At 39.1% G+C, this 26,827-nt stretch overlaps 1 protein-coding gene across 1 annotated transcript in view; it reads left to right on the forward strand.

Annotated features, from left to right (window-relative positions):
• PHEX (phosphate regulating endopeptidase X-linked) overlaps positions 1–21,712 on the forward strand; it is a 105,662-nt gene extending 83,950 nt beyond the window's left edge. Inside the window, exons 16-22 of the mRNA XM_071749828.1 lie at positions 7,463–7,517; positions 10,610–10,677; positions 12,757–12,887; positions 15,821–15,886; positions 16,000–16,104; positions 17,884–17,960; positions 21,346–21,712. Of these exons, the coding sequence (XP_071605929.1) occupies positions 7,463–7,517; positions 10,610–10,677; positions 12,757–12,887; positions 15,821–15,886; positions 16,000–16,104; positions 17,884–17,960; positions 21,346–21,448 (605 nt within the window). The 3' untranslated portion in view covers positions 21,449–21,712. The remainder of the gene's footprint in view (positions 1–7,462; positions 7,518–10,609; positions 10,678–12,756; positions 12,888–15,820; positions 15,887–15,999; positions 16,105–17,883; positions 17,961–21,345) is intronic.
• The last annotated feature ends 5,115 nt before the right edge of the window (positions 21,713–26,827 follow it).

Consider the following 26,827-nt stretch of genomic DNA (forward strand, 5'->3'; position numbering starts at 1 on the left):
TATGTTTGCTATTTCTTCATTTAATTTTCATTATTAAGTTATTGATAACTTGAATGACCAACAATTCTGTTAATATCTGCAAGGGAGAAATAAACAGATGCAACAAGGTAAGATGTGCTGCAAAGAACAGATATGGTACATATAGTTTATCTGATGTTCTCTGTACATTTATTTATTTATTTATTTCCTCTTTTTCCATAATTCAAAGTGTCTTTGATTAACAACCATGCATGTTTATTATGGTTGTTTATAATTTTTCAATTCTAGCTTGAATAATTTAAAAATTTTCTTTGTATTTGCTAGTCAATTTTCCTTCAATTGTAAGTACTTAACAAGGACATCAGGTACGTACCATTGTCTTTAGAATCTAAAAAGGTATATAAGCTCAGTTCATTTAATCTAAGCAGCACTCGCACTCTAATTTTAATTATCATCATTGGTACACAAAATCACTTTCCCAAAGACTCTGTGTATTTTAATGAGCTCTAGAGCAGTTGACATATATTTGTTGAAAATAGATAGAAGAGATGATCAAAGAGTGCTAGCATATTTCTGTTGTAGGAAATGTTTTATTTTATTACAGCACTAAAATATTGGCCCTTGAGTATGTAAAGAAAGAAGGGAACTGCTCATTAGACATTTGGTGTATTTAATTTTCTTTCCAAGTGTAAATTTGTATGCCTCTGGAATACATAAAAAAAAAGTAACTTTTCTAAGGGAGATTACAGTGAACCAAAGCAAATATATGCAACACACTCATGAGGTGTAAGCTTGAATAAATGTATTGGATAATTAACAGCTAATAATATTAATTAATTTCTTAGGTACCCATGCTCCTTCTAAGTCATTTGTACTTGTATTGCAGTTCTCTAGTGGAAGCCAAGAGGCCTCTTTATGGAGTGGCTTCATTATATGTTACAGAAAAAAGATATAATCTAAACCAGAATTTTAAAATAACATTTGAATAAGCATCCATAGAGAAAGCCACAAATGAGAACTCCCAGTATCATCTTTATAGAAACTGGCATTGCAATATTGATGCTGGCAGCTTGCTGATGCCATGAGTTGTAAGGGAGAATTCTGCTCTTGTCAGGAGCCAGAGAAGTGCTGGCAAACAGCACACGGTGCTGTGGCCAGGGGAGGACAAGGGATCTGTGGGTAGGGGCACTTTCTCTTCCCTTAAAAACTAAGCTAGTTGGAAGATTATTGATAAAGTAGTTTCAGATATGCTATTAGTTTTTAGGGTATTAATGAACATAATAGAATTGAAGCAGAGGCTGCTGAGTCCTCTGTTTTAATATCATCACTTTTCTTTATCTGTTAATGAATTTATTCACTACTCCTTGAGAAGTTAAGCTTTATATTAATGCATAGCATGGAACAGTTACTGTGCCTACAAAATTCGTATTTTGAGTCTTTACTCAATTTATGTTTTCTATCCTCTTTGTCTACAGGATAAAACCTGACATTAAGTGTATTATTCAGGTCCATGCTATGAAAGAGTTTGATCCTAATCACCTACAGAGAGGTGCTTTAAGCTGTCTAGGATATTCTACAGCATTTCCTTACGTCTGGTGTATCTGAAAGAGAACTTACAGGACAGCTTTGCCCATTGAGACTCACAGCTAGAGCCCAAGCAGATCATGCAGAGTTGTCACAGAAGACACTGAGAAGAGATTTAATTGCCCTAACTGAAATCTGTGGAACCATTTTAAACAAATGCATCCGTCCCTATGTGCTGCTTTTAAATAGCTAACCAACACTTTAGCTGTCTTCATGTTTAATTCCTGACCTTAATTCAATACCCGTTATTTGCTGACCAGCAGTTAGCCTTCTACTTAGATCTCATCCTCTTAAAGTCATCTGAGTTCTTTCAGTGACTTGAAAGTTACAGCTTTTAAATGCCTCAGAGAACTGCCAGTAAAAAAACTGGTGGAGCACTCTCTATATCACACAGTTTATGAGAGTTGTCGTCTGTACCCATTATTTAAATGCTGGGTTCATTAGCCTGTCAGAAGTTGCTTTAAACAAACCAACTAATTATTGGAAACTGTAAATGCACTGACAGAATAAGTCTTTACTAGATCTCCTCTTCCTCAGTTAAAAAATACCGTGCAATATAACCAAATTATGTAACTGAACTATAGAATTCTAGTTCCTATTTGAACTCCAAATTTCCTCCTGAGCCATCTGATGTATTTTTTATTTACTTCATCCATTATTAGTCTGCATCACTTCAGGGAACTATCAAATGAAATTTGATTGCTTGTATCTTCTTGTTGAACTTACAATATTACACTGAGTCTCAAGGCGTTCATCTGCAAAACGTGTGCATTAATACCCTGAAGGTGTATACTGGTAAATGGATTCACTAATGGTAGTAAAGCCCCTATAAAATTGAAGAAATTATAAAAAAAAAGTTTCAAATTTGAAATACATTCCGACAAGCTTTATAGCACCTTGCTGCAGAGGGAAACTGAAAATGATATAATGGATAAAATGAATCTAGAAACCTTCAGTTATGTTAAAAGTAGTTCTGTGCAGGTCAAGAGTGCTGTCAGAGCTTCAAGATCACAAATTCAGAGTGAAATATTTGAAGTCAGCTCAATGTACTCCACTGCATTCCAGAGCAGTAGGGTAAGTAATAGGAAAGCTTAGCAAAGAGTCACTGTTCAAGGGTCCAGACACAGGACTTTGGAAACCCAGATTCTACCTGGAGATGAATCTGGTGAGGGATGTGAAGTGCCACAAGAAATGTTTCAGCAAGTGTTAGCAGCAGCAGCAGAAAGTCTAGGGAATATGGGAACAGGGGCAAGGAATGAGAACCTATGGACAACTTGCATGGAAAAGGCCACAGTACTCAAAGTCTTCATTACCTCAGTCTTTACTAGTAAGAATGGCTTTCAAAATGTCCATGCCCTTGAGACCAGAGGGGAACTCTGGAGCAAGGACACTTACCCTTAGTGGAAAAGGAGATATTTTGGGAATTATTAAACAGACTGGGCAGACATAAGTCCATGGGTCTGTCAGGGTGCAGGGTGACAGTGCTGAAGAAGCTGACTGGTGTTGTGAGCCCTCTCTTCATTATCTTTGAACAGCTGTTGTGACTGAGGAAGGTTTCTGAGGTCTGGAAGAAAGAAATGTCATTCCTGTCTCAAGAAGGAATCCAGCTACAAGATGGTCAGCCTCACATCGGTTCCTATGCACATGACTGAGTACATCCTAGAAACACTTTCCTTGACCAGCCTTCTAAGATGAGCTGACTAACTCAGTGAATGAGGGGAGAGCTACAAATGTGATTCATCTAGACTTTAGCAGAAATTTCAGCACTGTCTTCCCTAATATTCTCAAACGCTGAAGAGTAGGTTGGGCAAGTGAAGAGTCAAGTGGCTGAAAAATGGTTGAACTGCTGGGCTTAAAGAGCTATGATCAGAATTGCTTGGCTCTCAAGAGTTGTGATCAGTGGCACAAAGTCCACAGAAGGATGATTTAGCCTATTTGTGTCACCTTGCCACCTGCAAGATTCATGGATGTAGGACATCAATGCCTCTTCTGTGACAGCTTGAACTCAGTTGTCCCCTCCCTCCAGTGCTATAGTGGCATGTGATGGCATTGCTCATCTCAGAATGATACTATAGACCTAAGACATTGCTCCAAAAGTTGGCAGATTGTAAGAAGGTCATCAGGGCAGATTCTGCAAGTCCAGGCCTTACCTATGATGGATAGGTTTGTGTAGGTTCTGTAGTAAGACAATACAATTTTCTTGCCACGTGCTGTCGGTGTGTAATGGCCTGGACTGTAGGCTCTGAACCTGCACGAGCAATAAAGTGTAAGGAGAGAGGTCTTTCCAGCCCATATTCCTCTTCTGAGGCTGCATAGAGGGAGAAAACATGAAACAACTCCGCAGGATAAATTTATGGTGAAGTGTTTGCTTTAAGTACCTTCCCAGTGCTTGTATCCATCCCTTAAGATGAGCAACTCTCTGAAGTCTGGCTGACTTACTCCTCTGGATCAGTGCTTTTCTCGCTTGAACTTCAGTGGCATACAAATAATCCCATTAGTATTTATTGCTTCTACAGCCTACCATGAGCTCTCTGAGTTTTGTCATTAAATCTCTTACATACAATATGCCAAGCAAGCAAGAAAGAGACCTCACAAGGGAATTGCCTATATTGAGGGATTCAAACACCACAAAATAAGAAAATGTCAGGTGATATATCTCCTGTTATAATTTCAAGGAGATTCTAGGTCTAGCATACTGTTATCCTTGTTCCCTCCAAGGATGATGTGGTTGATGCTTGTCTGAGGCATTGCATTGCAGGGCTCCCTGTGTTGCCAAGTCTGAATGTTTTCCTTGTAGTGCTGCAACAGCAGACAAGCACCCTCTCATTTTGTGCTACTAATCTCCAGAGAACAGGACACCTTTGCTTTGCCAGCTGCCCAAGAATTGCTTTCAAAATTAGATAATATTTTTCTTAAAAAAGAAAAAAACCCTCTGTTCTGAGTAATACATTCCAGTTCCATGAGTTTATCCTAATGGTGTATTACATTCTAGTGTATTCTGACACTAGTTCTGGCTCTGCTTTAGCCTGAAAATACTTCCTAAACTTCCTTAAGTGCAATCAGACTGCAAAGAAGTTTCACGCAGCTGCCCAGAAGCAGAAACCACTCCTTCAACAAGCTTTATGCTCAGACCTGTCTTATGAAAAATGAATCCTGTCTTTGAGTAAAGTCATTATCAACCTGTTGTATGGATTCAGGAGCAACACCTCTCCTCCAGGAGAGTTGATGTGAATATCCACATCAAATAGTCAGTGAAAACTGTGTTTTATTGCTTAATTCTGATTTGATGGTGTTTCAGCAGTGTCCTATGGAGATAACTGTAGAGTCTGTTTTTTATATGGATGACCCTGAGTCAAGATTTGCACCAAGTTTACTGTAAAAAACGTATATGACCTCTCCCTGGCACACAGACAAGTGCAAATTCACTACACAAGTTTATAACAGGACAAAATAATTTCAGCTCCTCACAAGATCTTAATAGCACTTTGATGCACACAGGACTACATGATCCTTAAATGTTATTTGTGAGGTGACTATGCTGCCTTGATTCATACAATTTTCAGTCTCTCAGTAGAGACTCATTTGAGGTTTTTTGGCTACAGTTGCTCTCATCTGTTGGAGGGTGGAGGATCATTCAAGGTTAGCAAACCCTAATGATTCGTGTGTTAAATGGTTTCTTTATCAAGTCCAAAACCCTTTCCTGACATTCAGTTCCTGGTGGGAATGTAGTTTAGCCTGCATTTTTTTCCCCACTCTTAACACCAGCTCTTAACTTAGAGTACTAACAAGCAATTTTCATCAGATTGGATGGGTGTACCATTGGTGTGAGATGTTTAAAAGCATACAGAATAAATACACTTCTGCGTGTGTTGGACAGCAAAGAATTAGATTAGGAAAACTTTTTCTTGACATTGGTACATTTGTGTTTTGTAGCACTGGAAAAGCAAATGATAACATGCTTGAAACAATAAAACATCTGGTGAAGTAGGAGTGAAAAATATTCAGGAAAAAAGTTTGAAAACCTCACTTTCTGTAAACTAATTGAAAATAGGTAGTCAAGGCAGCCAGAGAAGAGCAGCACAAAAAAGCAAATGGGCAGGCCAGGAGTACAGGCCACTTGCAACATCATTTGACATGAATTTTGACAGCCCAGAAAGCCAATAGTATCCTGGGCTTTATCAAAAGAAATGTAGCCAGCAAGTCAAGGGGAGTGATTCTCCTCCTCCACTCTGCACTTGTGAGACCCCACCTGGAGCACTGTGTCCCTTTCTGGGGTCCCCAGCATAAGAAGGACACAGAGCTCCTGGAACGTGTCCAGAGGAGAGACACTGAAATGATCAGAGGGCTGGAGCACCTCCTCTGTGAAGACAGACTGAGGAAGTTGGGGTTGTTTGGCCTGGAGAAAAGGAGGCTCTGAGGACACCCCATAGTGGCTTTCCAGTCTCTCAGGGGGCCTACAAGAAAGCTGGGGGAGGGCTTTTTGTACGGCTGTGTAGCAAGCAGAGAAGGGGCAATGGTTTCAAACTTGAAGAAGGAAGATTTGGTTTAGAGATTAGGGGAAAATCCTTTATTTTGGGGGTGGTAAGACACTGAAACAGGTTGCCTAGAGAAGTTGTGGTTAAACCCTCCCTGGCAATGTTCAAGGCCAGGTTGGATGGGGCCTTGAGCAACTTAATCTATTGGTAGGTGTGCCTGCCCATGCAGGGGGCTTGGAACGAGATGATCTTTAAGACCTTTTCCAACACTGACCATGTTATGATTCTATCATTCTGTGGATTACATGCAGCATATTGTCTTTAAAGAATTTGAAAGGAAAGAACAAAAATCTTTCATGTCTGTTTATCTCAGATATAAAGAAATCCATGTCCTATTTATGAACAAAACCCTAAATAATGTTAGAATGAAGTGAATACAGTTTTTGTTTTGATCTGAGTTGCCAGGTGTTTTCTTGAAGTGAGACATGTAAGATGAAGTAGGGGTTCCTGGAAAAACAAAATACTTACCCAAGGAAACTAGTTCCACATTAACAATGTGACATCCATGGGAGGTAACCTGCAAAGTAGGTGTATGCCAATGTTTTATAGTTAAGAACTCCTGACATGAGACACCAAATTTCACATTTGAGCCTGGAAGGACTGCTCTTTTCACCAGCATTGAAAACCAACCATAGATAATTTATTTAGCATTTATTTTTTGAGGTTTTAAACGGTTACCATGTATCAGTTCTGGTATCTTCAGAACTGTAGCAGTGAAATATCATCCAGGTATTAGAAATAGATCTGTGACTTTGAATTTGAGGAACAATTTTGGTCTTCACCTGTAACATGAGTAGATCATCAGTCATTAGAGGGACAGGTTTTTGGTGAGTAGTATGTCTACCAGAAGCAGTCAGGTATATTTTATAGTCTATATAGAATTAGGCTTAATTGGTGAAATTTCTTTTCACTTCCCTATGTCTCCAGCTGCAGGGCAGCCTCACTAAGCTAACATTTTCTTAATTCTTGTTGCATTTTGCCAATATATTCTCTGTTGATCTGTCAACATCTGAGGGCAGTCCAATAGATGTTTTCTTTTTCACAGGACACAGGTGTTTATTCACAGGAATAAACAAAAAGACAAAAGTCTTACACAAAAAGACAGGAAAGTAGTCACAGAAGAAAATAAATTTTTTTGCAGTTCGGCATCTTGTTGCCACTGTAGTCCTGAAGGAGAGAGGATCTCTGCTTCTTCTTAAAGATCCTCTCTTCTTCATTTTGAAACTACAACCTGAGGGAGAGCTCCTTTAGCAAAACATTCTGACTCTAAAAAAATGGTCATAAAATTCCAGCCCGTGGGCATTGTGACAGCTATTCATCTGTACTGAGCTAGGGACCTCACTGTTACTGGTTTTCTGTTGCAGGATTCCCAGCAGGAGAACTTCAAAAGCCTTTCTTTTGGGGAAAGGAGTATCCTAGGTAAGTACTTCACCAGGCGACCTTGAACACTGGGAAATGAGGAATAACTGGGAAAGGTATTGGAAGCTCATATAGACAAAGAGGAGGGCATGGAGAAAGTGGAGAAGGCCACCAGGTAGTGTACAGGGATGCTGTGCTTATCTCCTGTAGGGAAAGCTTGGCCCTAGGGCTGTATGTTCTTGCCTGCTGCGTCCTGCTTTTGCTTTTGAAAAAGCAGACTTTGAAAACTGCTTCTTTGTGTGGATAACTTACTTCCCCTTGGGACCTCTATGTATTGCTGTTGTTTTAAACTGATGAGTGATTTCTCACAGGAATTGCTAATTTAGTGCACCTGAGTGGAAGCGGTTCAATGCTATAGCATGCAGATGCAGCAGTGTGCACATGACAGGTATTAAAAAGAATTATAAGTCAAGTAACTAACACTTCCTGAACAGGAGTGAATACCCCAAGGAGCCATTTATTATGAGTTTATTGTTCACTTTCTGCTAATATCCAAGATTAACAGTGGACCTTCACCTATGCCTGTTGAGGTGCATGGGATAATTTCCATGTGCAGAAGTGATTGCCTGAGCAGCCCCATGTGATACTGTTGCTGAGGAAGAGTAATTACAGGTCACATATATTTAATTTTGAAAAATCACTCTTTTGTGCAGTTCAATAACTTTCTATTTTAGGGTAAGATAAGACCATAAGAAGTTTCTGACAGCAGTTTCTGGAAGTTATTCTGTAGTTATATTAAGCCAGCTACTGATGAAATATATCAGTAATGTATCTTTGTTAAAAAAAAATCTGACTTTTAAAGCATCCTGGATTTGCTGTCTTCCAATCTAGATGTATCCTTGAAAACAGGAAATTTGGCAATATATGTAGAGAGACACGTTCAATATAGGAACAATTGAACTTGCATTCAAAGAGAATTCTTATGAGGCAGGTGACTTTCTAAGTGGTAATTTCTATGTGGTAATTGGGGATAGAAAAAAGTCTTTTCTTATCAAGGTGAACTTACTTTTTGCTGTGGTTATTGCAGACCTGTTTCCAGCTTTGCTTTCTGAAGAGATTTCTCTGTACCATGACCTTCTTCTATAACAATAAAGCTGTGGTTCTTTCAAAGAATTGTATTTTGTTCATTTCTCTTTTTTAAAGGTTACCTTAGCTTAAATTGGTTTTGCTTGAGTACCTATCAAAATGAAATTTGGTAAACAAATGTAGCTGGTTTATATCAGACAACAGATTGCTTTTGTCCTTGAAATATTTTGGAGCTGTTTTCTGTCTGCTTCAAAGAAACAGTACATGGCACTGGAACAGACAAATCATCAAAAAGTCATCAGCACTTGCTAGAAAACTGATTAACAAATATTAAGCATTTAGTAGAGTTCCAGTGTCCAGTTTTAGCATAACCTCTATAAAGCAGCTGCAACTATTTGCATAAAGGGAAGCTAGGTTATCACTTCTCAGTATATGAAATTGTATTTTAATGCCATTTGAATGCCATCTTTCATAGTTACATGTCTTCAGTGCCAGGTGTATTGAAACAGACTTCTAGCTACTTGACCCAGGAACTTTCTTAGGGTCTTTTTAGTCTCCCCAGTCTCAGAAAGTTTCCCTCTATTATGGTACCTGCTGGGCTGCACCTAAACTCTTCCATCTCTGTCCAGCTGTGCCCCAGAAGTAGGGAGCATGAGCAGAACTGGGAACATTTGGACTGGCAAGAATGGACAAAATGCTCAAGGGGGGTCACAGAAGCAAAAGCCAAAGATGATCCCAAATTTCATCCCATCTTTTGGAGCTTGGGAAAGCATAAGGTGTGCCTGGGCAACAGCTTGTTCTTTGTCCCTGCCACCCCTGGTGACCAGAAATCCTAGAGGAAAAGAAAAATGTCTTTATTAAAAGGGTTTGCTGGTTCTTCTGGACCTCCTTATGTTTTGTGCCATTTTTATACTTCTTCAGCTGCAAAAAATCCTGTATAACCACTTAGCTTCAGATGTGGAAAACAAGTCTAACATAGTACATTTAGTATGGATAATTATCACTGTGTGCTGCACAAGATTACAAATTTGTCACACAAAAGGATGATATTTCCGTTGCTGAAATGTATAATTTTAACCAACATTTTTACTGAAGGTTTGCAATAGCACTTGTGAGAAAAAAATCCTAACAGTAGGGAAGATTTTTTCACATGCAGATTACCTTTCAGGGAAGAAAAAAACAAAGTGAAGAATTGTCATGGGAGTGGGGGAATTAAATCATATAATACTTTTTGGGCATGACTGAGATGAGCAATTAGTGTGCTATGGATCATTAGGTCCAGTAATAATATGTTACTTCAAAACCCTCTGCCTTTCTCCTGTTTCAAACCAATGTGTTAGAAACACTTTAAGCTATTTTGAAGTATGGTATCTCAATAACAGAAATAATTAGAATAGCAAAAATACAACAAATGAAAGGTACATTTAATAGATCACTTTCCCCCTGCAATATCCTTTTGATATAAAAAAGCTCTCCCAGAAGCATGTTTATGTGGATGTAATGAGGGAAATATATTTGCCAGTCAGGAATAAAAAATATTTCTTCCTATTCCTTTTCTCTAGTGCATTAGATCTCATTGTAGTTCATGTCCTATTCATGTGCAGGTGCAAAGAAATTGTATGACTTCATTTTAAAATGGAAGGGAGATCTGTTTAATGCTTCACAAACTAAAGTTGGTAATATTTGTTTGCTGCATGCCACCAGCAGATCATGGTGATGCTAAAGGAATAATTTCACCTCCAACTTTGTCCTGTTCTCTGTTAGAATATACACAGGTAGTCAGCTGAAGGAGACGTTTTGGAGCACATATGATGCTAATAAGTGATTTGATTAGAAGACTGAAGCATCACAATGCTTTTTAAAGCTTTATATTAAAGGTTGCTTTTGAACAACAAGGGTTTAGCATTCAGACTTTCAATAACTTTGAGTCAGAATGGTGCAAGTATGATTTTTAGCCCCATTCCTCACTCCAGTTTAAATAAATAATGACTTTTCTTGAGGTCTTCTGTCCTTTGATGCTCATGAGTGTGGACACTTACTGAGGAAACTGCTTCTTTATATTACAGGTCATTAAGCTATGGTGCCATAGGAGTAATTGTTGGCCACGAGTTTACTCATGGATTTGACAGCAATGGTAAGTGTTTTACTATATGGTCTATATGGTGATAACTTTTTTTTTTTTTAAGGAGTTGGCAGATCAGAAAGATGACTTTTAAAAGCTTTTGGATTTTTATTGTTGTTTTTGGGCTTTGTTTGTTTGTTTTACAATGCTGAATTGTGTGAAAAAAACTTATAAAGTTGGGTTTTGGGTTTTGTTTTGGTTTTTTTACGACACTTTCTGTTCATTTTGAATGGAAACTGAAGCAACAACAGATTCAGAAAGTCCCAGTTGTGGGGCATAGGAGGACACAAAGGGATAATTTCTGATAGATAAAAATTACTTTTATGAAAGCTTTTCATTTCAGTTTTTACTTTTTTTTTCAAAAGACAGCTACATACAAATATTAAAATACAACACTGGAACAAAAGTGGAACAGAAAACATATTGCAAAATATTAAAAAAAAAACAGAGGAAGAAGAAATGGTTTGAAAATGTCAAATCAACTGTTCTTATAAACTGTGGAGCATTGCCACCACCTAACTTTGGCTATCTCAGTAAAGTGCTTCTTAAAAATCTGTCAGGGGCAGGGAAGAGAGAGAAATATGAGCCTTCTACTCCAACGAACAGTGCTCGATGTCTGACTGATATCCCACCCTGACTCACTGTCTAGAGAAACTTCTCTCCACTGAAAATATAGGGAGTTTAAGGAAAACCAGGGCTCTAGCTCTCTGCCTAACTGAAGGTTGTTTATGTTGTGTTACTTTGAATACTTGTTAAAAAACAGAAGTGAAAACCTTGTATGCTGGTGGCCCTGCTCCATGGCATTTTGCATGAGCAAACACTCCTGAATGAAGAAAAATTTCTTCCCAAACTTGCCCTACCACTTGTGTATCATACAGGTTATGGTGTAGCAAGTCCAACTATGTATTCAAGTGCATTGTTTGATTTCATATACCTGGTTTCTAAAGCTGACCTCCATCTGAATGTAGCATGGTTGAGAGATGCTGCTACAGAGGATGTTACAGCACATGGGTACTGGATGATTTTTCCGTCCTGCAGTGCTATGTGGAGGGCCTGAATATATTCCTCAGTGCAATGACCTAGAGGTCCATCAGTCAGGTCTTATACAACCTTTTGCTGCAGTAACGTAGACACAAGACATGTTAAAACTTTTTTTTTTGAGAGAAGGGTTTTTTGCCCACGTGGGTGCAACCTTGCTCTGTGGTTTGATCATTTGTTATGGCTCCAGGAAAGAGAGGTGGGGAGCAGCCAGTGGGCATGATTCCACATACTAAAGCCATTCTCCTTGATCTTTTTATTTCTTTATTTTTTCCCTGTGTGTTGCCTTGTTCAGGAGAGTAAATGCCCTAGAGATATATTTATCTGTATTTGGAAGGCAAGAGTCTGGACAAGAGGTAGTGGTGTGCATGGGAAAGCAAACCTTTGGTTCCTCCCCGACTGCCTGGAGTCACAATGGAGATCAGATCCTCTCCTCAAATGATACGGAGCAGGGACCTGGAACTGAATCTTCCATGAGCCATTGCAGTAACCATCAGTCTTGGGGATGGGATGTACATGTTCTCTTTGCTTCCCTGAACAGTATCCAAATGTTTGGGGTTTGTTCCAAGGCAAAAAGCTTCAGAAGTTTCCATGGAATTGATTTTTTTTTTTTTTTTCCCTGATCAAGCATATAGTTAATTAATAATACAGTAGTTATCATCAGGTTTGCAGAATCAAAGACATATATTCTGAGGATGAAAAATACTCACAATTATACTTACAAGAAAGCTCATATGCCTTTTACACTATGTAATTATAAAATGTGCTATAGAACTCCTTAGTCAGTACTAATTTTTTTTCCAAAAATGGAAATTATGATGATAAATAGAATGCCAGATTTTTACCAGTGACTTGAGTGAAGTTAAATTTTTTCTCACTGGTCTTGCCATTTTGTACACACACTTGCAGGAGTGCATTCCCCTCTCATTTCTATGCAGATCATTGATTCCCAAACTGGAAAAATGCAGGTTTTCCTCCTACCAAAACCATTCCTTTTCTCTCTTTGTTGCTTTCTTCCTTTCTTTCTTTTTTCTTTCTTCTTTCTTTTTCAAGGTCGGAAATATGACAAAAATGGAAATTTAGACCCTTGGTGGACATCTGACTCTGAAGAAAAATTTAAAGAGAAAACAAAATGCATGATTAATCAATACAGCAGCTACTACTGGAAGAAAGCTGGATTACATGTATGTAAACCACCAGTGATTGAAAGCAGCATTACACGAGAAGTTTCTGGAGGTTTTTTTAAGTTACCTTTTTATAAATCCCAGCATATTGGAATGTTAGGCTACCAACTTAATTTCTCACAAGAAATCATTTTTTGAATTGAATAATTGTGACAAAAATTGTCTGTCAGGTTTGATTAGCCTCATCAAATACCACTACCTACACCCTGGTGACAGGGTTAAACCATTTGTCCCCATCACATGGTGCTGGAATCAGAGGAAGAGGATGAAGTTGGTCAGCAGGGCCAGTCTAATTACTGTGAGCATGTTAAAAGCTTTCTAAATATGATGTCCATAATGAAAATGGAGCAACAACTCTTTTTTAAAAAGAACATAATAGCATGTACTATAGATTCCTTTAGCCATTCCCCTTGTTATTTATTACAGCTATAAAATGGATGGATAAACCCTACCTACTATTTCTTCTATGTGCGCCCACAGCCCCAGTTTGTATCTCAAATGAAGGGAGTAGGATAGCAATAGCTCACAGAAAAGGATGAGAAAGAAAGTGGAAGGGGATGTTTTCTGTTTCATTGTCTATCAGAGCTATGGCCTTCGCTGAAAATGTGCACATTATGTTAGTGTCCAAAAGGAAGGATAAATAAGATAAATCCCAGATCTTCAGAAATCAATAACTAAAATTCCAACATTATTGGCTGAGACATGATTTGACTCCTAGCTTTCAGAATAAAACCCATACCCCAATCTCTACTCAACTGCTTACATTTTAGAATGAGAAATAGTGTTTTGTCTTTGTCTTTTTGAGAATAGAGAGGTCACGTTGAATGTTTAGCAATAATTCTAACTCTTCCCCTGGGCTTTTTGTGTTTGTCTCAGGGATAACAAGGCCATACTGTAATCCAGTCTGAATTTCAACAATTCAGACTTGACATACTTCATGTAAGCTAATTTACAAATAAAAATTCTTGTCCTGGCTATCTGTAGAAGCTACAAAAATTCCACTTAAAGATCATAGATCATAGGTGCCAAAGGTGTGACTGAGCTCTTCCCATGCTTCTGCCATTAGCTTGGACATCCCCTTTACCTTCTATTGTCTCTTGAGATGGGGTGGAATGATGGAATTTTCCCCTCCAGTGTAGCTACCGCCTTTCAAGATGGTGGATGGGTTTACCAGAAAAATCCTGCTACTCACAGCCTTGTTATCCATAAGGCTTTTTTCTCCTGTTTCTATGGGATAACCTAAAGCACTTTTTGGAGAGTAGAGGAAGAATCTTGATAGTTTATACCATACTTTATAGCTTCTGTATGAAATGTTGTGCATGAAAGTACCCTTTTTTTCCCTGACATTTACATCAATATTTGTACAATCTGCAGGGTTTTGCCACTGTAGGAATATTTTACATGAATCAAGAAACCTATTTACTCTTCTTCTTTCTCATCCAGTTTACAATAAAAATGTCTCTAGAAAAGAAGTGTAATGAAAGAAAAAGTGGATATAGAAATAGCTTCAGAGTGCAGTAATCACATAAAGTAGTCTGATCAAATAAAAGGCTTATCATGGTCCCTGAGCCCTGTCACAAGCTGTCTGCACAGAGTAGTCTCAGATACCTGACCCAGAGCTGCCTGAGACTGGCGGGAAGACTTCTTCCACTTATTAAAATGACCTGTGACCCAAGTGCCAGTGCTGGGTCTCTCTCATTTTATGCTCTAAATCAGTCTACTTCACAAGCCCCCTGCAAGAAGAATGTATGAGTAGGCAGGCCAGAAAAAAAACCAGCTAATGTCTGTTGGCACAGTACTTTTTTCATAAAAAACTCTCTCACACATCCTGAGGGGAAGAAGGGCTGGCATGAAAAGGGTGCACTTATTGCTTCAATTTCTCCTCTGTTACATGCTTGGGTGTAACACTGAACCCAAGGCATCAAGAAAAGTGCTCATCTACACTGAGTAGTACATGTACACTGAGGTGTACATGTAGCTGGGTGTCCCTGAGGTCCTTTTACCTCTTCTCCCCAATTTTTCCCTCTTGCCCACCTGAAATGAGAGTGGTTCCTGACCCCAGCCCTGCTAATCTCATTTCTGCAGTATGGGAGAACCTGTCATTAGAGGATTTACAGGACAGCATTGACCTTCAGAGCTGTGCTCAAAACTGTGTTCAATTACCTTGCTCATTTGAGGCACAGTACAGAGTAAAACTGCTTAATTACAAATACAGTTTAGTAGCACAAAGCCCCTGGTTGGCTGGGGGATCAGAGATAATGCTGCACTTGCATTTGATTTCTTCATTGAGATGTTGTACTTAGTAATACCAGGAGACTGGCTTTTTTTCCCCAAAAGTTTAGATAGTGCTTCATCTCACAATATATTCCTGTTGCAATTGCTATAGATATTGCTCTTGCTCTTGGAATCAATACTGGGGAAAAACAGCAGGCAGATATTTTTAGAGTACTAAATATGCTATAAATTTCAATTCTGTCTCTGACAGTTTTTAATTGTGCTGTTTTAGGTTATGACCTAAAAGTTATTTTAACATCCCAGTAGTACATAAAGAATTATGTAGGGAAAAATTATAGTCTTTTAGATAAAAGATTAAGAAAGTGGCTACTGGATCTCACATGTAGTCAGAACAAAACAGTCTTCAGGGGAATATTATTGATGTCCAGATGAAAGATCAGGGACTGGATTCTTGAGTGAATTTTATCCGCTACGTTTTGTGTTGAAGAGATCTAGGACCAGAGCCAGGGTAACTCATCATGGAGAATTGTTTACTGACAGTTTTCACATTGAAGCTCAATTTTTTTAGCCAGAGATGTGATGGTTGGAATTGTCTAAGGTCGTTCTCTCCGTGTTTTATTTTTTCGCTGGTTCTTGAAGTTGCTCAAGAAGGAAATTCAGAAATGGGTCAAATGACTGATGTTCTTTCATTCTGTCAGGTGAAAGGCAAGAGGACTTTGGCAGAAAACATTGCAGATAATGGAGGTTTGCGAGAGGCTTTCAGGGTAAGTAGATGAAAAGTATCTGAAACATGGTATTATAAAAAAAAATTAAATAAATAACAAAAAGCTGTGGTTAGGCTCCAAGTCACTGAAAGACACTCCATATCTCTTATCAGGCATACAGGAGATGGATTGCAGAAAATAGGGGAGGAGAGGAAGAACCTTTACTGCCAGGCCTTGAATTCACACACAACCAGCTTTTCTTCTTGAGTTATGCCCATGTGAGTATTACAAATATGTTTCAAGTGCCCATTGATTAACCTGCACAATATACAGTGCAGAAATAAGACTGCTTTCTTTCAACCAGACATCAGCCAAACCCAGACATTTTTGGGGTTACAAGCAGAGCCTTCTTCTGCCAGGACTGTTATTTCTTTTCTCTTTCTCTCTTTCTCCCTATCTATCTATCTATCTATCTATCCATCCATGATGTTAGAACTCCTGAAATAATTCTTGATTTTGCTGTGTTGTCGCAGCAGCTTTCTTTCCTCATGCTGTTTCCTTCTGCTGCAACGGTCTTCTTGCATGTATTGACTCCTTAACCTCTTTCCATTTTATATTCCCATTTTCTGGTGCTTGTCATATACAGCAGTTTCTGATTTCTTCCACCACAGACTCCTGTTGCAAATGTGTCATCACCATTCACTACTGAGCATGTTACTCAAGGAAATTAATCAGCAATGAAGAAAATCTTAGTGATTTTTAACCCATGTTATTTTGCTGTACACTAGATATGCTGTAGTAAACATTTGATAGAGGATGTGAGTTTTCAAAGAAAAACATGCAGAACAAGGGAGAGAATCAAGAATTATTGGGGCAGACTCTGTATATGAGGAGGGAGAAGTTGGGCTATAGAACTTTTCCCAGCAGTTGAAGGAATGAATCATCTAAACAAAGACCGAAGGACACTAATGTTGTTTTTGAGCAACCCTGGCTGAAAATCCCTTCTTTGCTGAGTATCAATGTAGTAATTTATGGGTCTATGGGCCACTTAAATTTGACAGTATTGACCAATGTGAAAACTCCATTTGGGTTCTTTACTCTGAGATGGGTTTCACACTGTATCAGTTTTTCTCCAGGAAAACTTTGAAGCCATAGAGAAGATGTGGGGGTCTTACAGAACCACTGTAGCAATCTTATGTCCAGTGGACCCTTTGAGGGGAGGCACTTGCACAGTGAGAGCAGTGTAGACCTGCTACCCTTGACCTCAGCCTATTCCCACAGAGCTCAAGACACTCAGCAGACTGATTCAAATGGCCAGGGTTGTCTTCAGCCATCCAAATTGCACTGGAGTCCCCATAGTGGGCAGTCTGGCACAAAGGCTTTTGTCAGTAGAAACATTGAACATGAGGGGTAACACTTTGTAAATCAGGGGCTGCTTAAGTGAGATTTTTCATGCATTGGATACAGGATAAGGGGTATTATTCAGCTGTAAGAATATTGTCTCTACCCTGTTTTGTGATCATTTGCAATTGGGTCAAGTATTGCATTAAGAACAGTGAACTGGGAACAACCGATAGGAACCTGAAAAACATGTAATTTCAAAAGAAACTGACATTCTGACATGGAACAAATGTGTGAGGTAACATAGCTGCAGTTCTAGAGATGATGTGTCCCTTTTATACACATTACATAGCTTTGAGATCAAGCATGCTTAGTAATTAAGATGTCAGATGCTGCAGCAAAAGCTGAAAAGCAATTTACCATTATAGAAAACTTCAAAATAAGAACCAGTAAAGTGACTTTGATTAGATGATGGGAATGAGTGGGTGAAGAATAACCTAGGCTAGAGACTAGATCCATTAAGGGCTTTGAAAAACAAGGGAATATACCAACAGAAGAGTGCAAGTCAGCAAAGATATAAAAATAGGAGTCTGTGTCTTTCCCTTTTGTGCAGTCTATAAGTCATAGGCATCTTAAGAACAGTAAGATTACATTCCACTTTACTTCTAAAGTCATCCCAGATAACATGTATGTTTCTGCTTTTTATTTTTTATTAGGTAAGATGCAACTCTTTTAGACCAGAATCTGCGAGAGAGCAAATATATATTGGAGCTCACAGCCCTCCTCAGTTCAGGTAGTGCAAATAATGTATTTGCTTGGTATATACACAGAATCAATCACTGCAGCACACAAGTGAAGAAATTTAGCATTTTAAGAGAGGTTTAAGAGCAAACACAAAATTGGACTGTGCTCTTGACTTAGTTTGAAATTGAACTGGTTTTACTCACTTAACTTTCACTATTGCAATTTCTCTTCTGGAAAAATGAGTGGCTTGCATTTACTTTCCAAAGCACTTTAACCAGAACGTGCTCTGATCCCCATGACCTATAATCATGGCCTGAGGATCTGAAATGCCTAACCTATCACTATTTTTGCTTTGTAATTCTGTATTAGAAAACAATTAATACTAGAAGGGTCCTTGATTTAATCTGCCTGAGTTCATTACAAATTTTAAAGTGAGTTCCTTGAATTATATTGATAATGCAATGCAAAACATGTCCTGTAAGTTCAGCTCAAGACCGAATGCTTAATTACCCTTCAAGAGACACTTGGCTTGAAGGGGCTGAAGTAGTCCAGCTGTCTGGGTCCTTGCCCAAAAAGCCTCCCACAAGTTTTCATAACCACAGACACCCCTGAACCTCAAGAAGGAAAGGCGAGAAAAGGAGGAAGGTTTGAGCAGAGTTTATTCCTGTGCTTCTTCACAGAGTTTCTGTGAGTAAGAGCAAGGGTTTTTTTTGTTGGGAATGATATCATTTGTATTTACTTAAAGAAGAATCGTGTTTGTACTCAGCCAAGTGCAACATTAGCTCTCTATTTGGCAGAAGGATGTTAACTCCACGAGCAGATGCATGATGGGTTGTCTCCAATACACAGGATTATTTGCCATCTGGGAACTCCTACCACCTTCTGTTGACTAAAGAGGGAGTTGGGATCCTACCTTCTCCATGGCTAAATTTAGGTGACAAGCCCCCTTTGCCTCAGTTTTCTCTTTATAAAGTAGAAATAGCACTACTCCCTTCACAGGGGAGTTGTGAGGCTGCTTCATAGGTACTCTGACATGTTCCCTCACCACAGACACTCCAAAACTGAAGATATAAATGTGGCATGCATACCACACCTTGGGCTACTTATAACCAGAATGAATTAAGAAATAATGGAACTGGAAACATGATGACACAAATTTAATGTGAGATAGCATTGCACATATGTATGCTTGGTCTTAGTAGACTACTATAATCTGCACTGAAACCTGCAGTGCTGTACCTTTGCAATGCCTGTTCCACCAGCTAGCCAAAGGAAAATTAGCTCAATGTATAAATCTGCATGCCTTTAAAGAATTGGGAATGCATCCTGACAATGGGCAGGATTATCAGGTTGATCTTCAGCCTACAGAGTTACATATTTTTATAATTCCCATCCTTGTTAAGATTTTTGTAAAATAACCATCTCTTGCCTCTTAAAGCCTTCATATTTATTTACCTATATTTATATATTCTGAATAATTGCAGAGCTACATTCCCATGAGATGGTGCAAATCACAAAATATACAGGGAAGCCTGGGAATAGAGGATTCATGAGGAATACTCATGAGGTAATCAGGCTAAGGAAGAAAATTCTAGAGAAGATTAGATGAATTTGCAGTCTAGAAAACACAGACAAAATTATTCTTAATTTTTATGTGGAATATTCATAAAATGCTTCTTTTTAGACCTGAAGAGAAACTGTGTTAGTTGTCTTTTCTTTAAATTGTATCAACTGGGCTAAAAACTTATATTATCTATTTCCCCTAACTTTGATTCATTTATGTCCCAAAACCATTACAACAGCAACATAGCCTTTACTACCAAAAAGTCCCAAACAGCTTTTAAAAAAGTAATTATAAAAAGTAACTCTAAAAGACTATAGAAATGAACAATACATATCCTGGGCACAGGTGAGTGCATCTGAGCTAGTCATCCCAGATTCTCTGCCCAGTCAAAAAAATATTATTTAAAAGTGTATGTATTTATAATCTTTCGCTATGTAATAAATTTGGATTACTTAGACTCTTCAAGTACATATTTCTGTGCCTAGGGAGCTCAGGATGACCCACTCAGGGGAAGGTATCTCTGCTGTAGTTCAATGGGATGAAATCCAGACAGCTCACTCTGATTCCACAGTTAAAATGTGGCAATATCAAACCATGGGAAGAAAAATCACATGTGTGGACACATAAAGACCTTTCACTGGATAGTCTTCACTGGTTTCAGAGAGAAATGCTTGCTGTGGCAGGCAGAAGTCCTACCAGCTTCAGCAGTTCTGCATGACCAGTTCTTGCAGGTCCACTCCCTGAATATGTATTTGCAATGTTTTTACAGTGAAGCTGTAGATCTTATTTGAAACCTAACTTAATTTTGTATTTCGCCTTCCAAAATTGACCTTTAGACATTTTTGTGCCAGCTTACTGCAAATCTTCTTACCCACAGAAGGTCTAATCATTGTAATAAGAATGTGTTCTACCATGCTGAGTTACTTTGAGAAGCTGATTATCTGCAGTGGAGAAAAATGCCTTCCCACTGCAAAACAAAGAGCTTGGAAAGGCATGCAATTAATATCTCAGTAGATACTTTTCTGCTTTTAACTCAGGATGCTGTTTACTTTAATACCATTGCAAATTTCAGGTTATAAATTCCAAGATGCTTAAAAGCCTAGGAAAAGTCAGCACAACAACACAATCCCAGTCTAGAAGTGGTAAAATAGTAATTTCTGACAGCATGAAATAATACCAACATGAAAGCTGGAGCCAAGGATGACTGCATACCAAGTGTGAGCTCTCTCCCTGTGCCTGGAGGTGCCAGTCTGGGATGGAGACACATTGTCTAGCTCCTGTAAGGCAGGGATGCACTGCTTTTTCAGCATCACACCATCTGCGATAGAAGCAAGAGAGCCTGAGAACTGGTCAGAGCCTCAGAAAATCTATTTCCAAATACGACAGAGGAGTTTTGGTGCTCTCAGGTGCTAGGCTGAGCTGACCCAATGAGTGGGGCAGAGGGTATTGTTGCAAGAATCTGTCTGGCATGAGCCATATCAGATCACTTCCAGCACATCCACAGTGTGTACTTGCAGTCTCCAGCTCGCTGAGCTGCAGCAGTCTGGCGGCTGATGGAAGAAAGATTCCACTGTGCAAGGCTACCTTGCTGCCAAGGGTCAGGTTAGACAATTATTCTAAATGACATAGAACCCAGAAAGTGCAAATGTTTGTTGTTGAGTTTTTAGCAAAGTGAGATGCTTCTCAAAGCACTGTGTGAAAGAAGATTGTCTGCACGTTAACTTTAAAAGGGAGGGCTTCTCCTGAATTTTTGCTTTTATTTGTGGAAAAATGACAAGGGAAGCCTGGAAATTCAATCTGAGGTTAGGACTCTGAAACACTTACAGGCCTGAGGTGTTTGACACAAGACAACCCACTTTTCTCTTTGCAGAGTTATTGGTGCCATGAGCAACTTTGAAGAGTTCCGCAAAGCTTTCAATTGCCCAAGGAACACGACGATGAACAGAGGGGCAGAGTCCTGCCGGCTCTGGTAGAAGATCTTTCCAGGTCTTCTGTCAAGAGAAGTCTGCAATGTCAGCTGCTGCACCTGAGCTCAAGCCCACTGCTAAAATTTCAGAATAATGTTCTGCAGTCTAGAGAGATGTAACTTCAAATGCATCTTCCTTATCCATGCTGATGACCTGCATGGGTCTAATCACTCTCTATAAGGAGCCTGGAAGCATTTGAAATAGAAGAGGACAGATTTTCTTTAATAAACAATAAAAAATTTTAAAAACCCTAACTTTTTATCCATAGAACTGCTGCTTATCTTCAGTTACATGGCTGTTGATGGATAACTGCCATTATCAATTCTAATTCCTGATTTATAGTTGAGCAAGAGGTAAATGCTAAAATCCACTTTCAATCTATTGCTCTGCAGGGATGCTATACAGAATGCTCCCACGCAAAATTTATTCTTTCTGGATGAAGTAATTCATGAGACCTGCTATAAAGCCAGCTCTGATTTGCTGTGTGGTACAGCATTTTCATAACTTAAGCTGTCACTGCCTAGCAATGCAATAAATGATGTTGTATGATGTAAAGACACATGACTTTATATAAATTTGGTTTAATATGTCAGATTAGTGCCTCAGGTTTGGAGCAGTTTCAAGCTGAGAAAGCACCTCATGGCTTCCATCTGCTAGAACTAAACAGGACAGATACTTGTCAGAACATGGCCTTTTCTAATTTGAGAACAGCTTATGATAAAAGTAATGTATGGTGAAAATCAGAGGCTTGCAGAGGGAATTCCCAGCCCCATAATACTCAAAAATATCACAGCACTTTTTCCTGTTTAACGTATGAGCAGGTTTTTTCCCAAGGGGTAATTTTTACCTTGAGCTGCGGGTAGCTTTCCTACATTTAGTTTTAAGCCTGAAATACTATACCAGTTTTAATTTAGGGATTTCTTAGTGTCTGGGTCTTAGAGAGGGATGTAAGTAGTGGGCACGATTGTCTTCATGCTCTGGAAAGAGCAGGTTGACTTATGATTTTAAGAATGCGTGACTGAAAAACAATGCCAGTAGTATTTGAGTTGTCTAGATAAAAAAGAGCAATTCATGAGTAGAGGACTTCTAGATATAGTATAAATGTAGTTGAGTTTTTAATTTGACTTCTAGCAGTATTCATAAAACGCCATCTTTATTGTAGCAAAAAAAAATTAACACATAATTATTCCTAAGGGGACAAAAACAAAACAGCTCTTTCTTCCCCAGCAGAAAGAGACGTATTCAACTGGTATTTATTTATATTAATTAATTTCTGTGGAGGGGAGTTTTAAATGAAGAGAGTTTCTTCAGACTGATTTAATTACTGCAAACCTATGTATGTCTCTTTAACTATATACTTTTATACATATATATATATAAATGTGTTCTTCTATTTGCTTAAATTTTATTTTATCAGTACAGAAATGTTAGTAAGAAAACTTTTTTTTTTACAAAGATTGGTCAAGTATTGTCCAACAACCAAGATGGAGGAAGTTTCAGCTGAAGTTGTTTTCACAAATAGGGTTAGTTTGTCTTTATAAAGAAGGAGGAACATCACAGAAAAATTATTTGTGGAATGAGACCCTAAAGCTCCCTTTCAGAGAGAAGGAAGCAGAGACTCCCAAACTCAAGGCACTGTTGCTGCTTTGTAGAAACAAAATATTGATTTAGCTCCAGGACTTTCTTGTTTTATTTTTTTCCCTGGAAAATTTCTGTGAGGAAAAGCAATTTTGTTTCCTTCAAGCCAGCTCTGTTCCCAAGTTCCATGGATTACAGTTTGTCATTGGAATTGCCTCTACTAAATTTTGTACCCTGGATATATTTTTCATGTAAACTCTTAAGATGTCAGTGTTTTCATAGAGACTTACCTTAAACAAGCAGGTATGGGTCTTGAGCAAAGTGATACTGTTTGCCTACTAGAGGAAAATTTCCTTAGGAAATTGAGTACTGTGCTGAATTCATTCCTGTGCTAATAGAAGCACTGACATGATTTCATGTTGGCTGCTTTGGATCAAGAGCACAAAGTTCAGGGGTGACATCCTGGCCCCATTTAAGGTGGTACCAATACTGTTGTTGTCCTTGGAAAACTCAAGACACCAACTGAAACACTTATCTTTCTAATTTATTAGAGTATGCAAAGTTGGTTTCACAACAGTCAGCTTTGAGTTTTCTAGTTTTATCTCTCAGGTCAGAGATGCATCTGTAAGAGCTCCTCTCCCATGGCTGTTTTCCAGTGGGGTAGATTCTGTCATTTTGTTTATTATGGGATTGTTTCTATGTACTCTATAGCAATTTCTTCTAAAATGCCAGATGATTGATGCCTTAAATGTCACTCTTGCTCCTTGCTAGGCTCAGGTTTTTCATGTGAACTGTGGTATGAATATTTCCACCAGCACAGGAACCACTGCAAAGCTGCCTCATCCTTGCTAGGGCACCTCCTACAGCAGGCAGAGGGCCAGGTCCTGGGCTGAGGGACAGCAGGGAGCTGGAGGGTTTGGGGACAATGCACTAGGAAGGAGGAAGAGAGGACAAAAGGGCATGACCAGGTTTTGTACCCTGGTTAAGCAGCTGAGATGGGGCCAACACGCTGGCAGGAAAGCCAGAAGTCCTTGCTGCTGACCAGCACATTTGTTGGTAGTATCCTGGTCTGGGGAATCCTTGCTGTTGACTCAGGTTTTCAGGGGCCTTGGGCTTAGGTCTTGCATATGCCCATGCAAGGATCCAGCCTGCCTCACTTGCCTGCTGTTTACCTCAAACCAAAGAGCCAATAATGCAATTTACGCTTCACTTCAGAGTCACAGTTCACTTTGGAGTCAGCTACTGAAGTACCAGTTGAAAAGGAAAGCAAAGCATAATTATGTGTTCTTAAAGCTTGATCACTGAGAAAGTGATGGTTTGTGAGGACTCTTCCCATTGCCTGTATTTTATCAGACTCCCTGGCCCTGCCTTCCTTTCATATTTTGCCTCTTGGGTTTGTGCTAGCAATGCCTTGCTGTGTTGCTGTCAGACTCACTTTACATCTATACAAAGAGAACCTTCACCATACATGTTCTTCTCCCACAGCTTTTAAACTGGTACTCTTTAAAATTGCCAGTAATTACATCTACACTCATTCTCCTTTAAGTGTATTGTGAAATATTTCTTCCTATTGGCTTCTCTTCCAGTGATCATGAGGGAAAGGACCACCTCTGAACAACACACTTTCACCTGTGTAAATCTGAAGAGATGTTTTTCTACTGTGTAGATGTAGGGAAACAATTCCTACTCCTATCCCATGTCCCTTCCCTGAATATAGGTAAACCTCTTACCCCTTCCCCATCCTCCCCTCCTTCTCCTTCTCCTTCTCCTTCTCCTTCTCCTTCTCCTTCTCCTTCTCCTTCTCCTTCTCCTTCTCCTTCTCCTTCTCCTTCTCCTTCTCCTTCTCCTCCTTCTCCTTCTCTTCCTCCTCTCCTTCCCCTCTTCTTCCCATCCCCTCTCCTCACTACTACTCCTCCTCTCTCCCCCAAAATGCTAAAACACCACCTTGTACACTGTATTTCTGGTGATCACATTGTAAAAGAGCTTTATACACAAGTAGCTCTCTGACTATCTATCATGCTATGACACCAAATGTTTGAATTATTTATAAAGTAACCAGGTGGTCTATGTATAACATTTTGTTGAGTACTATTCAACAAATTACATGCTTAGAAGTATATGTCACAGCAATGTTTATATATATATGTCTCCAAAGAAATATTAAAAGACTGACAACTCCAGAGGCAGAACAATACTGAATTAAAAGGTCTTTTGTGTTTGTCTTTTTAATCTGGGTTTTTATTTTGCTAGCCATTCTATAGAGCTTTTTCTTTTTTTCTTCTTGCATAATACATTCATTGTTTTAAGACAATTGTGTTAGTCAATAGAAGCCAAAGTGATGCAAAATTTTCCTATGCTTGCGGTGTGGCAAAAGCTGATTTGCCTATCTCTGTCCAACTCTACACTGTTACTTCTGTAATATATAGTCTTTATAAAACATAATAAAGAACATAATGACCTGGCCCCAGCTTCTCAAGGCTCCTATTGCTGCTTCACAGCCTAAGAAGGACCTCCTCCCTCAGAGAGACTTCTAGACATCTTCAGCCTGAGTTTATTAAGTTCCACTTGTTGCCACTAATTGCTGGAGGCAATTAAAATGAACACAAGACAAACTACTGTAGAGGAGGGCAGAAATTGCAGAAGACCAGGTGGCAGAGTTGTCCCAGTGAGGAGCAACTGGAACACAGGAAAGGGAGAAACAAGACCCAGCTGCTCCTCAGACTCATTATTCTCCTCCAGCCTGCTTGGACCTCTCTCGACCCATTCTTTGTAGCCTCACCTGCTTTTCCATCACTTGAAAGAATTTTCCAGAAATGTTTTTAATGGGATAACCCTAACACTGTGCCAGACAGCACAAAGGAGCAGTTTCTCTGATTTCCAGGCTGTGGTGTAACAGCAAAGCTTTGCTGCTCTTCCTCACCATCTACTTCTTGAGTCTGACTGAGCATTTGTTTCAGGGCTGTTCAGGCACAGGGACAGAGCCAAGACCATACACAATATCAGCTTAGCTCTTCTGGGCTGAGTGCCCTGCTTCTTGGGCTATGACCAGTTTCCTGACACTACCTGGGTGCCTGTGAGCAACACTGGTGGCCCACCTCAAGGCAGCATGAAGCCCGTGAGCAGAGAGGAACAGTTGTGCCTGGCTGGGATAATGACTGAAGCTTGCCTTACTCTATCATTTGAAAGATGCTCTGTAACAACACAGCCAGGCAGAACCCGTAGCTTTCTGCAGGAAACTCTCCATACACCTCTTGGTTTTGGGGTGGGGAAGGAGATTTTTGTCTTTGAAAACTCAAATTTGTTCTGTCAACTATTTCACAGCACAGCCTTACCAACATTTCTATGGGCAAAAGCAAAGGTTTATGTGGAGAAAGATCAATTAACAAAGCAAAGGTTGGGGCTGGAGCATGAATCTAGCCTCAGCACAAGGAAAATGTTTTGCTTAACTCTCATGGGGCTGCTGAGCTTGCCTTCATCTTGGAAAGATGCTTTAACAATGGCTATAGATTGCCCAGAGGAATTAATGGTTTATCGCATTCTGCAAGAGCCTGGTTCACTAATCAGACAATTTAATTCCATTTAAAATGTAATATCTATTTAAAAAAACAGAAAAGAAATTAAAGACTCCTTAGAGATTCTCCAACACAGCATTATGTTTTATTAAATATAACATCAAAGTTGGAAGTTACTGAGAATCAAGATAATGTTACACTAATTTGTGATCAAAGAGATATAATGATATAATTTTAATCATCTGTCAGTACTGCAGCTGAAACAGCTTTTCATACAAACCTCAATATGTACATA

This window comes from Heliangelus exortis, chromosome 1 (assembly GCF_036169615.1).
Source record: "Heliangelus exortis chromosome 1, bHelExo1.hap1, whole genome shotgun sequence".
Taxonomy (NCBI): Eukaryota; Metazoa; Chordata; class Aves; order Apodiformes; family Trochilidae; genus Heliangelus; species Heliangelus exortis.